At 41.1% G+C, this 13273-nt stretch overlaps 1 protein-coding gene across 2 annotated transcripts in view; it reads left to right on the top strand.

The window, feature by feature from the left end:
* The window catches only part of LOC108304177 (ATPase family protein 2 homolog), a 30213-nt gene extending 17142 nt beyond the window's left edge, over positions 1 to 13071 (top strand). For both annotated transcript variants that reach the window (XM_017528219.2, XM_037738364.1), the window contains exons 8-9: positions 599 to 722; positions 3168 to 13071. In XM_017528219.2, the coding sequence (XP_017383708.1) occupies positions 599 to 722; positions 3168 to 3446 (403 nt within the window). In that variant the 3' untranslated portion in view covers positions 3447 to 13071. The remainder of the gene's footprint in view (positions 1 to 598; positions 723 to 3167) is intronic.
* Positions 13072 to 13273: the final 202 nt, after the last annotated feature.

The raw sequence follows: 13273 nt of genomic DNA, 5'->3' as shown, positions 1-13273 counted from the left end.
CTGCCTCAGCCTCCCAAGTAGCTGGGATTACAGGTGCCTGCCACCATGCCAGGCTAATTTTTTGTATTTTTGGTAGAGACCAGGTTTCACTATATTGGCCAGGCTAGTCTGGAATGCCTCACCTTGTAATCTACCCGCCTCATCCTCCCAAAGTGCTGGGATTACAAGCATGAGCCATCGCACCTGGCTACAAATTTTAATTTTAATAGTTTAAAAATAACACGGCATTTCTAGTTTGTGTCCTTTGGTTTTAACCCTACTCAAAGGGACAGTATCTCTGGCCTCAGCTTCTGAATTGATCCAGTCATAACAACTTAATGGGCATTACTGGAAGAGTTCTGGGCATTACTGAGAGAGTTCTTAGGAGACTCTCATCTCTTAAGCGGTAGATTTACTCAATTACCCAGACTTTTAATGGGGTAGATAGTATATGAGGTTAGTGAGTTAGCATTTCTAAGGTTTTTTAGCTTAACATAATATCTTTATAATATTAAGTAAATTCTAAATTTGATATGTTGTGTTTTAATTAAAACTGAAACTAAGTAAAATTCAAAATCAAAAGTAGACGAGAGATTTCATTTTACTTGTTTGTTTTTAGGCACCCATCAATTATTTTTATTGATGAGCTAGATGCACTTTGTCCAAAAAGAGAGGGAGCTCAGAATGAAGTGGAGAAAAGAGTTGTGGCTTCACTCTTAACACTAATGGATGGCATTGGTTCGGTAAGTATAGTGCTAGTATTGATTCTGTGTAGGGTTAATTCTTAAATACATAGGTAGGGGCAAAAACTGTTGAATGTGTCAGAGCCTTTGGATATTTTAGGATAAGGACAAAATATTAGCCATAGCAACTAGAGGAAAGACCTGTAAAATAATTTGTTATAGTATATTACTTAGTAACTGCTAGGACAACATCATAACCTGGCATATTTTTTCTAGCATATAAAATACTATACCATGATGGATTTGTTTTGTGATAAATGCTGTTAACTTTAAAACCTGAAGCAAAGATCAGTAAGGAAGATTGAGCAGTTAAATTTTAGGGGATTTTATTTTATTTTATTTTTATTATTATTTTGAGACGGAGTGTCGCCTTGTGGTCCAGGCTGGAGTGCAATGGCACGATCTCGGCTCACTGTAACCTCCGCCTTCCAGATTCAAGCGATTCTCTTGCCTCAGCCTCCTGAGTAGCTGGGATTACAGGCACACACCACCACACCTGGCTAATTTTTTTTTTTTGTAATTTTAGTAGAGACAGGGTATCACCATTTTGGCCAGGCTGGTCTCAGACTCCTTACCTTGTGATCCTCAAAGTGCTGGGGTTACAGGCTGAGCCACTTTGCCTGGCCCTTGAGGATTTTATTAAGAAATGCCATGAGTAAGTCTTATTACCCATGTAAAAAATGGACTCTTTCAAGGCTTTGTACTATGGAAATGAAAGGAAAGAAAGTGAGAATAATGGAAAATGTTTTGTACAACATTTAAAAAGAATTACTCATGTTACCAGATTCTCTGATAGGGTATACATTCTTTTATTAATAAAAACTATATGCTAATTATGGAAGGAATATTCATAGGACTAACAAGAGAGTAGGCATGAACAAAAATTTTCTAAGCCTCCTGACATCCGTTAATTAGAAAAACACTTTTTATGCTGGATTGTAAGTAAAGTTTTTACAATCATAATATGTTAGAACCAAAAGAAATTTTAGAAATCATGTAGTATCAAGTCTCTTTTGTACATTAAAAAAACTGGTCATTTAGAACTTTTGTTTTTTATTGTCTAGTGATAGAAAGTAAACATGTGAAAATAATATAAAGGATTGGCATTAAGTTGTTATTATTTACTAACATGTTAATAATTTTAAGAGCCTGTAAGAGAAGGGTTGTCACCTGGTGGAGACTGGCTGACTACCTGGTTCTCAGTCCTGGAATAGTACCTAGGAGTGATTGTCATGTCCCAGGTTTGATTCTCAGGTTATAAAATTGGAGAATTCAGTGTTATTAGTATGTTGGAGATGATAGAGTTGTGAGGACAGACTGAGCCATGATAACACTTACAAGAGAATGATGTATAAAATAGTATGCTAGTTTGTCCATTTACAGGAGATATAAGTATTAAGCAGACCAAATGTTTGCGTTTATAGATGACTATATTTTCACCTTGATGGCAAATATAGAGAGCTATCTTATAATTACAAGGGTTCTTGGTAAGTATGACGTCAGATGAAAGGCTTAATGTTGGAGACTCTTAATTATTTCAATCTGCTGTCTTTTTCTCTGCCATGGGGATAAGCCTGTTGTGGATTAGTGTTCTTGCCTTTGGGCAAGGAATGGAAATGTGATGCTGATGCGTTAGTCTGAATATATTTAAGGGCCTGTTTTTGTACTTCTAAACTTATAATTTGTAGATTCACTGTAGTCCATGCATTATCTGTTGGCACATGCAATGTAATTGATTTGGTTTGAGCTTTTTTTAAAAAATTTTTTAACATAAATCATATCCTAGTTATGCCTGTCTCTGGGTCATCTGAATAGAATATTGTATATTTCTACAGGTGGCTGATCATGATCATAGTTCTTTATTATTTGCTGTTCCTAATTTCCTTTTCAGAGAGCAAAAATACCTGTGTATTCAAGGGGGGCTGATACTTGGATGTTGGTTATATTGTTGTCTCTATTTTCAGGAATTTAAAAATGTATCCATATTAAAAAATAGTCTGTGAGTGAAGACTTTTTAGATAACTTTCTAATAGAGTATTGTTCTTTTTGAATATTATGTATGTCATAATCCAAGTAGGGAAAAGGACTATTTAAAACAGTTAAAACAATTACATAGTACAGTATTATATATTTTTTTATGAGACTGATACAGTTAAGATGTGAGAAGTAAGAGATATCATAGTAGATGGAGAGGTAAGTATTGGAAAACTTTCTACTGGAGGAAGCAGTTAGGCTGAACATTGAAAAATGTGTAATAAAGTAATAAAAGCATAATAAAAATCTATTACTAATAAAAGTAATTGATAGGTAATGAAAGTGTAGGATAGGACTTAGTAGGCTGGACAGTTAGATGATTCATCCTTGTTTATACAGCCAGTGCATGCCCCCTTCTTTTTTTCTAACTTTCAGAAAAATAAGAAATTTGTTTTCATTTTATTTTGTTAGGAAGGAAGTGAAGGACAAGTGTTGGTCCTTGGGGCCACAAATCGCCCTCACGCTTTGGATTCTGCACTCCGAAGACCTGGGCGATTTGATAAAGAGATTGAGATTGGAGTTCCCAATGCTCAGGACCGGCTAGATATTCTCCAGAAACTGCTTCGAAGGGTACCCCATTTGCTCACTGAGGCTGAACTGCTGCAGCTGGCAAATAGTGCTCATGGATATGTTGGAGCTGACTTGAAAGTCTTGTGTAATGAAGCAGGTGAGTGTGATTTGCCATGGTGAGTCTATATTGATGAACTTATCTCCAGTTTATTTACATACAAATAATTTATATTTTGCTTATTTCTTAATGGAAGTAGCTTTGTTTCTAATTGTAAAATTTATTGAAAAAATTTAGTTGATTCAGAAAACTATAAAAAAGAAATAAAAAACACTCAATCCTACCTCTAAAGGATAACCACTATTATAGTGTATACAGTCAGCCCTCCATATCTTTGGGCTTAGCATCTGAGAATTCAACCAACTGTGGTTTGAAAATATTCAGGAAAAAAAAAAAGACAATAAAAAGATAAAACAGTAAAAAATAATAAAAATTTTAAAAAGTATTGCAACTACAGTGGACCTTTGAACTATGAGGACTTGAACTGCATGGGTCCACTTATATATGAATATTTTAAAATAAATGTACTGGAAATTTTTTTGGAGTTTTGCATTAATTTGAAAAAGCTTGCTTTTTCTCTAGCTTGCTTTATTGTAAGAATACAGTATATAATACATATAACAAAAAATACGGTTAATCAACTGTTTATGTTATTGGCAAAGCTTCAGGTCAACCATATGCTATTAGTAGTTAGGCTTTGTGGGAGTCAGAAGTTATACATAGTTTTTTGACTGCACAGAGATTGGTATCCCTGACCCACAAGTTGTTCAAGGGTCAACCATATTTACATAGCATTTACATTGGATCAGGTAAAAGTAATCTAGAGATTATTTAAATTATATGGGAGGATGTGTGTAGGCTATATGCAAATACTGAGCCATTAAGGGGCTTCAGCATTCCTTAGATTTTGGTGCTTAGGGGTCCTGGAACCAATACCCTGTAGATACTAAAGGATGACTATGTATTAGACTTCTCCAAAGTACACACACACGCACGCACGCATGCACGCACGCACGCACGCACATGTAATCAGATGCATTGGTGGCAATATTGATGATGACAATATTTATTGCTATATCGTGCTGTGGAAATCAGGGAGAAGTATAAGCTAGAGAATCACAATTTTCCTTAAAATTGAGTGTCATGCTGGACCCCTATTAACTTCAGTAGGGATGGTACCAGGTTTGAGAGGCTGAAGAAGAGACACAGAGCCAATGAATGAAACTTAGGGCTTATTTGGCAGCACATACTTATAGGGTGGTCCAGTGGTCGTGGGCTGGACAGGAGAACTGCAATTACTTGCTTAAAGCATGCAGCTTGTATAGCATTTTCACTTAGCATCCTCCCCCCAGCAACTTCCACATGGCAACCTCCTTTCTCAAGTTATTGCTGTCAGGGGCATCTGCAATACAGGGTCATTCATTCTCAGGATATGCTTAAATTATTGCTGTCAGTTGCATCTACCATATACTCTGCACCAGTGTACCTCTCCATGGCCCTCTCATTCTTATACCATTCTGTCGTGATATCCCTGGGGCCAGGTATGTGGAGGAGCATTGCAGCCAGATGCTGCAGTAGCAATATAAACTACAACAAAAAAGAATAACAAATATAAGATACAATCATACTATACAGAAGGTTTTTCAATGGTTTGGGAGTTGATTAAAACAGACGGTTATAGGATTGTAAGACTTAGATTCTGTAGTGGAAATATGGGTATTTAAGGCCTGCATGGCCTGGGTTACATTGTGAAAGTTATCAGGAATATATACACAACAGGTTTTAATTAATGCACAGGTTCTGCCCTTGGGGTTAAGATGTCTATGGCCATGCGATTTTACAAAGAGGGGTGCATGACCCACTATATCTATCTATACTGCTGTCATTTACTCTAGCCCATCATCATGTATAGCCTACCCACAGCAGGAGTGACATTAACTTGCTCCCTCACCAAGCAGGAAATATGCCATCTCGTGTCGTTGGTGGTGGGAAACTTGCTGCAAGAGGTGCTGTTGTCACTGAAGGGAAATAGGTGAAGGTCATTATACCAAGTATAATGTTAGTTGCTTGGGTGTGGCATGGCAGGCCGACAGTGGAGGAGGGGGCATCGCTCCACAGACCCAGCAGTCTCTTTTTTTCTGGAGAGAGATAACCATCTGCATCCAGTCAGTGGAGAGATTTGTGGCACCCCATCTATGGGCAAAAGGTGAGGTGTTTAGTGGGTACAAGAAAGGACAAGTCCTGGCCATTTAACAAAACATGGGGAGTTTTGTCCTTCCGAGAGAGCACCACCCCTGGCAGCAGCAGCCCGATGCCTGGTTTACAATACCCAATGGACTGGCCCTCCTCTGTAATGTGTTGCAGGAGGCCAGAGGAAGACAGTGGAGGTACTAAAAGGTTTCATCATGGGAGGATGTTCATCCCCTTGCACAAGGGAGGACTAGGATTCGTTATTTTAGCATTACGATGGAGAGTATAGTGTAAAATAGGTGTGACCTGTATATCCTGATATAGACCCTTCCCCATGGAGCAGAAAAACAGAACCATCAGGGTCTGGTTTACCATTTCCCAGAACCACATAATGATGTGCTCCCCAGTAGGTAGGTCCTTTGGCAAGGGCAATAGAAGGTTACTTTGTGTCCCAGGTTGAGGGCAAAGGTACACTGTCCTTTACCCCATCTACCTGGATCCTGATGGTGGTATCACATCCTTGTGTCAGAAGAGTATACATGATGGGGTGATGAGAACATGCATGTTCGCTCAGGTTATGCATGGCTGCTGGTAAGTAATGTGTCTACAGAGCCAGAGAGCACATCTCCTGTAGGAATTGTTTCAACAGTCCATTCATTTGTTCAGTTAGCCCCACTGCTGTAGGGTTGTACGGCAGGCGGATATGCCAGTGGATATCCAGGACCTCTTCCTATTCCTGCAGTTTATATCTGGTAAAGTGTGAGCCCTGGTCCTGTTAATACTGATGTGGACGTTGTAGGCTGCACACAGCTGTTCTGGTTTTATGGTGGCTTTTTGTGTGGCATGCTTGTTGGGATATGCCCGTAGTAGCCCCGTGCAGGTTTCTGCACAAGTCAAGGCATAGTGGCAGCCATCCAATAGAGGCAAAGATCCTATGTAGTCTACCTGCCACCATTGTGCTGGGCTCTGGCCCCTGGTGGTCTTTCTGGTATCAGGTGGCAAGGGCCTATGGCGCTCCTGTGCACAGGTAAGATATTGCTGACAGATGTGTACTGTGTCTTTGTATCATAGTGGCATGCCCCAATTCTTTGCTATGGCCCAAAGGCCTGTCTTCTTTTGTAACCAATTGACCACCTCTTCTGTGGGGCCTCCCTTGAGGGGACAAATGCAGGTTAATTTGTCTGCCTGTTCATTTCCAGGTGGTGTAGATGCAGTATGGGGATACCCATGGTAGATGATTTTATGCATCCCCTGGATGCAGTGCTGAATGTCCTATGTGTCACTACCCCAAAGGAGGTGACCTGCTACTGTCTAGTCCTATGGTTCCCATTGTAGTAGCCGCATGGCGAGTGGCTTTACATTGGATTAGGTAAAAGTAATCTAGAGATTATTTAAATTATATGGGAGGATGTACATAGGCTATATGCAAATACTAAGCCATTTTATATAAGGGTCTTGAGCTGTCATTAGATTTTGGTATCTCAGGGGTCCTAGAACTAATACCCCATAGACACTAAGGGATAACTATATCCTATCAGACTTTTCCAAAGTACACACACACATGCACACACACATAATCAGGTGCATCAGTGGCAGTATTGATGAAGATGATATTTATTGATATATTATGCTTTGGAAATCAGGGAGAAGTGTATGCTGGAGAATCACAATTTTCCTTAAAAATGTCATGCTGGATGCCTGTTAACTTCAGACAGCCCAGCTGTGGGTACATAGGACTGTTGGATCTGGCTTATAGAGGAGGTCCATCCAGACAGCTTGCAGCTCAGCTCATTGGCTGCTATGTCCTTGGCCTGTATCAATCCAGATACTGTCAGTGGATGGCTGAATGGCCGTACCTGTCCAAGTGCAAGGATTGCCTCGTGACAAGCTGTCAGTGTACCAGGCCTAGTCAGACATTGGGCCCTGTCCATCCTGTATGAAGGAGGGAATCTATGGAGATTCAGCAGCCTCCCTCAAAGACTATGTGACAGTTTTTACATAGATGACAGGGCCAAGCACCGAATGGAGCTCTGAGCTCAAGGGGCTATTTGTGTGCTCCTCCGTTGCAGGTATGCATGCCATTTGGCCACAGTCTGTGTCTGGGCATTCCCAGACTTTGGTTTCTGGAAGATACCCTTTAGCCAACCTGCTTTGGGGTACTGGGTACGTACTAGCACTGGGACCCCCTTTGTAATATTCTCCACTTGTTGTAAGGCGTAATGTATAGCACAGAGTTGTCGTTCCATGGCACTATATCTAACTTCACCTTTTATTCATAGCTGGGACCAGAATCCTAAAGGCACACATATATTCTCTGCTTTGCCACAAGCCCCACTCAAACCCCTCAGGATAATGGCTACATCTAGTTCACAAGGCCGTCTCTGCACCTGGACTCCCGTGGCTTGTATTTGTTTCACTGTGACTTTAGCTTGTTCAAAGTTCTCATCCTCCTTTGTGGATTAGTCTCAGTGGGCCCCCTTCCTGTCTAAACAGTATAGGGGTCTAAGGAGTTGGGCCAAATGTGGAATAAAAGAATGCCTATACCCTATGAGTCCTAAGAAGGTTTCCAGCTGCTTTTGGTGTCACAGAATGTGAGTATGCCTGCACCTGTCCATGATTGCAGACCCAAGTATTTGGCTGATAAGCCTCGACCCTGGATTTTATCTGTGTTATGGCTCATCCGCTGTTTGCTAGATGAGACAGCAAGGTGTGGGGGGGCACAGTTTGAAAGCTGAAAAAAGACTCAGAAGTTAGCATGATATCTTCAGTGTAATAGAAAACATGTACCCCTTCAAGACCACCATGGCTATGCAAATATCCCTGGGGCACGACGGTAAAGGTCTGTTGTTCTTCCCAGGTGAATTGGTTTTGACTCTGGGGCAGTGGGGATGCTGAAGAAGGCATTGGTTAAATCAGTAACAAAATAGTATGTGCCCAGTGTCTCTCCTGCTCTCCTTAGAAGAGATATTGGGAACAGGTGCATACATTGGGAGACCACCTTATTTAATTCCCGGTAACCTTCTGTCACTGTCCATGTCCCCTCAGGCTTCTGCATGGGCCATACAGGGCTGTTGTGTGGGCTGTGCACTGGCCTTATAATGCCTCCTTGGGCTAACTCCTTAACAATCTCTGTGGTCTCATTATGTCCACCAGCAGGCAGTATTGCTTCAGTGCTACTACTTGCCGTGTGGGATTGGCAAATGTACTGGTGTCCATTTCACTTTCCTGTTGATCACATGCTTCACCACTCAGGCAGAACTCTCCAGTAGTCGTTTGGAGGGTCAAACCTCATAAGATATCCATTCCCAAGATGTATTCCAAGATGGGAACTATGCATACTAAGTAGGGTTTTGGTGGCAGTCTCCCAACTTATAATACTAGTTCAACTTGTCTGACCCCCGCTCCATAACCACCTATTGCTGTTATAGGCCCTTGAACCAATGAATGTCACCATATATGAAAGTACATTCAGCCCTAGTATCCACTAGGGTACACACAGTCTGTTTATTCTTAGGTGACCAATATATAGTTAGTTCTTCGTGTGGCCTCTGGTCCCCAGGTACCCTGGCCATTATTACTCTTATCGGGACTCCGGGGCCTTGGTTTTCATCCAGTCTAATGGGGTTGACACCTGCCATCCCTGTGCAGGAAGGGTGGTGGACTGAACCTGAGGCTCCTTAGTGAAGCAGAATTCTGGTGTCAGCTTCCGCTACAGTCTGACCAGAACAGCATTAGGTTATCTGTTTTCATAGTAGCTGTTTGTACCACATTTGTTCGTCAGTCACCCTGATGGGCCCCTTGACTGTCTCCTTTCCGTTGGCACCCTTGCCTTTCATCCCAGCAGTATGTACCCTTCACCTACGCAGTTTCTCCGTTTCTTCTAAGTTGGGGGCTGCTTGGGCGGCCTGAGACACTGGCTGTCCTACTAGGGGGCTCTGGATAGACACTAGCACACCATACTATTGGTTCGGTGCAGATTGTAAGATTGTGTTTTTCATATTGGCAGTGAAAAGCCCTTTGTTGTATCTCGGTAATGTTCAGCATAGACAGCATGTTTCATCCCTAATTCCCAGAGGATGTCCTGCAATTCCTCCATAGTCTGCCATCGCAAAGGAGATGCCCTCATTTGGCCATGCTTCATTGCAGCCTACAACCACCCAGCTACAGAGGGGCATGGCCTGGTCCTCATTATTGGCACCATTGAGGTGGTGCCTCATGGCTGGGTGGCATGCACTGGATGCCATTCCACTCATCTTGAGTCTGGACTCTCCATCCCCATGTCCCATACACAGAGAAGCCACCTCTCAATCAGCTGTCTCTCCTCCTTCCTGAACCCAGCTTCTGCCCAGCTCTACCAATTCCACAGTGGTGTAGTGCTGCATTGTGGTGTGCTGCCATCTTTCAGGCAGAGACAAGTTTTGTAGGTCTATTCCCTACAGACACAATTAGTCTGACTCTCTTGGTAGTGACTACGGATGGACAGAGAGGACAGGAACCTCTATGGGCTTATCCCAGTCCTCACTGCTCCTCACTAGAGCTCTCTATTGGGTCCCTGGACTTAGAATCCCAGGAAAATTTAGTCATATATTTCTAACTTGGCATGGGAGCTGGTGACCCTTCAAATGGGCTACCTGACAAGCTAGAATTTCCATTTTGTCATCCTGTTTCTGCAGTTTGGACAGTAGGGTCTCTGATGTTTTAGCTTGAGCTAGTCTGGCATGTCTTTCTAGTCATAATTTGTCCTATAGCAGATGACCACTTGCCTGTGCTGGGAGCTCAGTCTCAGTTGTTGCTTGGAGCATAGTCAAGAATGGCCAGCCAATTGTGGCTGTCACAGCTTGGGCATCTAACTTAGATCCATCCCCTGCAATGGTGTTTTTGGTGTGTTCCTATACTCATACATTAGGCCCCATTCATAAGGATAGTGGCTTTTGGGCCCCACATAAATGTTATGGTCAGCCTGCTATTTCCCCCTCATATTTCCCCTTTCCTTATCTTACTGTCTCAGTGCTCATGAGATTTTCTCCAGCTTCCTACCGTGTTCACCAGTTGTGGTACTGGGTCCCAGTTAATTTCATCCATAAGGATGGCACCAGATTCAAGAAGCAAAAGAGACCTGGAGCTAGCAAATAAGACATAGGGTTTTATTAGGGAGAACTAACATACAGGAACAGTCCAGTGGTGGCAGACTAGACAGGAGAACCTCAAGTGCTTGAAAAAGCATGCAGCTTATATAGCACTTTTTCTTAGCATCCTCCCTCCAGCAGCCTCCATGTGGCAACCCTCCTTTCTTGAGTTATTGCTATCAGGTGCATTTGCCATACACCTACTATCACTGTAATGGCATGAATCAATTCCTGAGGATTAATGTCCTTGTGGTCTCATGGCCTAATTCCTTCCAGTGGTCCTAACTCTTAATACTATTACAATGGCAATTAAACTTCAACATGAATTTTGGAAGGGACATTCAAACTGTAGCAGTTATTTTAGAGCTTCAGTTCAGAAATAGAAATGCAGTAACTTTTACCTCCAAATGATTGACTCATAGTTACCTAATTTAGTAGGCAGTAAAGGAGAAGAAGAAAAAAATGGAAGAAAAAGGAGGATAGGAAGAATTAGATAAAGGAAAGGGAGAAAGAAAGTGAAGAAAAAGCCCTAAGCATCTTCCGGCCTCATCAGTTATTTTCAGTGGTCTTATCTTTTGTACCTGTTTGAACGACTTACACTTAGGTAGTTAGTCAGGGTTTTTCCATGATGTTCTTAGAAACAGTGCTATAAAGCAGACTGATGTTGGTTGTGAAGTGCACTGCATTTTCTCATTGGAACAGTTTTATAATTTATGACTAAAGACTGAGTAAATTATCAATTTGGTTAGCAGTGTGACTTAGAGGGAAAGCTGAAACAACTGTGAAACTCCAAGGATTTAAAGTGGTAGGATTAAAATTAAAAATATGTGAAACAAACCTGAATTTAATGGGAAAGAATAAGTAACAGAGAGAGATTTAACTTACGTACCCAGAAATACATCTCCTGGAGATGGAGTCTCTTAGTGTCAACCTCACAAATCTGGTCAAGATGCCTTAACTACCCATATAGGCCAGTGGCCATTTACAAGCACTCCACTTAAACATAGCACAACTGGTGAACAATGAAAATGCCTCCCAAAAAGCACTTGTTTTAAACAAATATAGTGAAAGGCTGTATCAGAACCAAAGCTTAGTAATCTGTCAGTGGGAAGGCAAAAATGGACTAACAGCAGTTATTTAAAGCAGCCTCAGTGTCCTACATTTTTGAAGATTACATAGCACTTGCTCATTGTTACTTATAAAGGTAACAATAACTTCTTAAGAGTTCTTTCCTCAGCACAAAGCAGGGATTTCTGAAAGCAATAAAGGGTGGAAAAAAGAGGAGATTCCCGAGGTGTTTACAAACAAAACTAAGCTCAACTCTAAAATTAATAAACACTGTTCACCTCTATCAAGGGTGTATAGGGTAATAATTATGTCTCCTAGATTTCACAGATATTTCTCAGATTCTTCTTATTCAATTCAACTAATCAAATACTTCTTGAGCACCTATAATATACCAGACATCATTAATATTGCTCCAAATATGAAGATATTACCATGACTCTTTGAAAAAACAATTATTCTAACCTTAGAGGTAATTCTAAGATCAGTGTAATGATTGTGACTGCATGAACCTGTAGAATTTACTAAAATAGGTTACTGGGGCCCATCCCCAGAGTTTCTGATTCAGTAGGTCTGATCTGGTACCTGAGAATGCTAGCAAGCTCCCAGCTAATGCTGATGCTGGTGCTAATGCTGCTGATCTGGGGACCACACTTTGAGAGTTATTGACCTAGGGCATTGGTTCCTAAACCTCATTATGCATCAGGTGCACCTGGGAAACTACACACACCCTCACTCATGCTCACACTCACATTTCCACTCATAGTTAATTGTTTAAGGGAGTTAGGGAGCTGGAGGTGGGATCTATAATGTTTTCCAAGTGATTTTGAAGCAGCCAGTCCTGCACTTGCCTGTTAGTTGGGCATTGGATTCGCTGATTTACACAAGTGGTTCTCCAATCTATGTAAGAATCATTTGTAGAGCTTGTGAAAACACAAGCTGAGGACTATCCTGCTGATTCCTATAGGTCCAGAAGATCCAAATGGGGCCCAAAATTTGCATTTCTAACAGGCTTGCAGGTGTGTCAATGCTGCTGGTCCAAGAACTGTACTTTGAGAATCCCTGATCTAGGGCAATCAATTACCCAGTTTTTGGAGATTCTCTGTAACTGATTTAAATAACTGGATTAAATTTAGGGAATGAAATTCTTTGACTATCTCTAATAGTGTTGTTTCCTCTCAGAGGTTTTTTTGTGATAGTAATGTGCTCTTCCAAATTATTATTTAACTTTCCCACTCAAGGGAAAATGAATGTCTAAGTTTGCTTTGCAGTTATATATAATGGTACTAAATAAAATTTAAAGGTGGCAAATAATTCTGGGAAAAAAAAAAAGGCACAAGTAAATCAGTTAATTAACAATTAAGAATACAAGAAAGAACACAGACATGTGTATTTCCTAGTTAAGATTGTGGACCTGCATGTTGTTTGTGCTCTTTATATGTTGTCTGATGATTTTCCCTCTTCCTGGGCTGCCGCATAGTGAAGTAAGCTCTGTACTTTTTAACAAAAGTTGTACACATATGTCCAGTAATGGCATGAATTGAAGTGATTCAGAATTTCTTAGAACA

This window comes from Cebus imitator, unplaced genomic scaffold, assembly GCF_001604975.1.
Source record: "Cebus imitator isolate Cc_AM_T3 unplaced genomic scaffold, Cebus_imitator-1.0 Scaffold53, whole genome shotgun sequence".
Lineage (NCBI taxonomy): Eukaryota > Metazoa > Chordata > Mammalia > Primates > Cebidae > Cebus > Cebus imitator.
The sequence above is the reverse complement of the archived record's forward strand: the minus strand, read 5'-3'. Positions and strand labels throughout refer to the sequence as shown.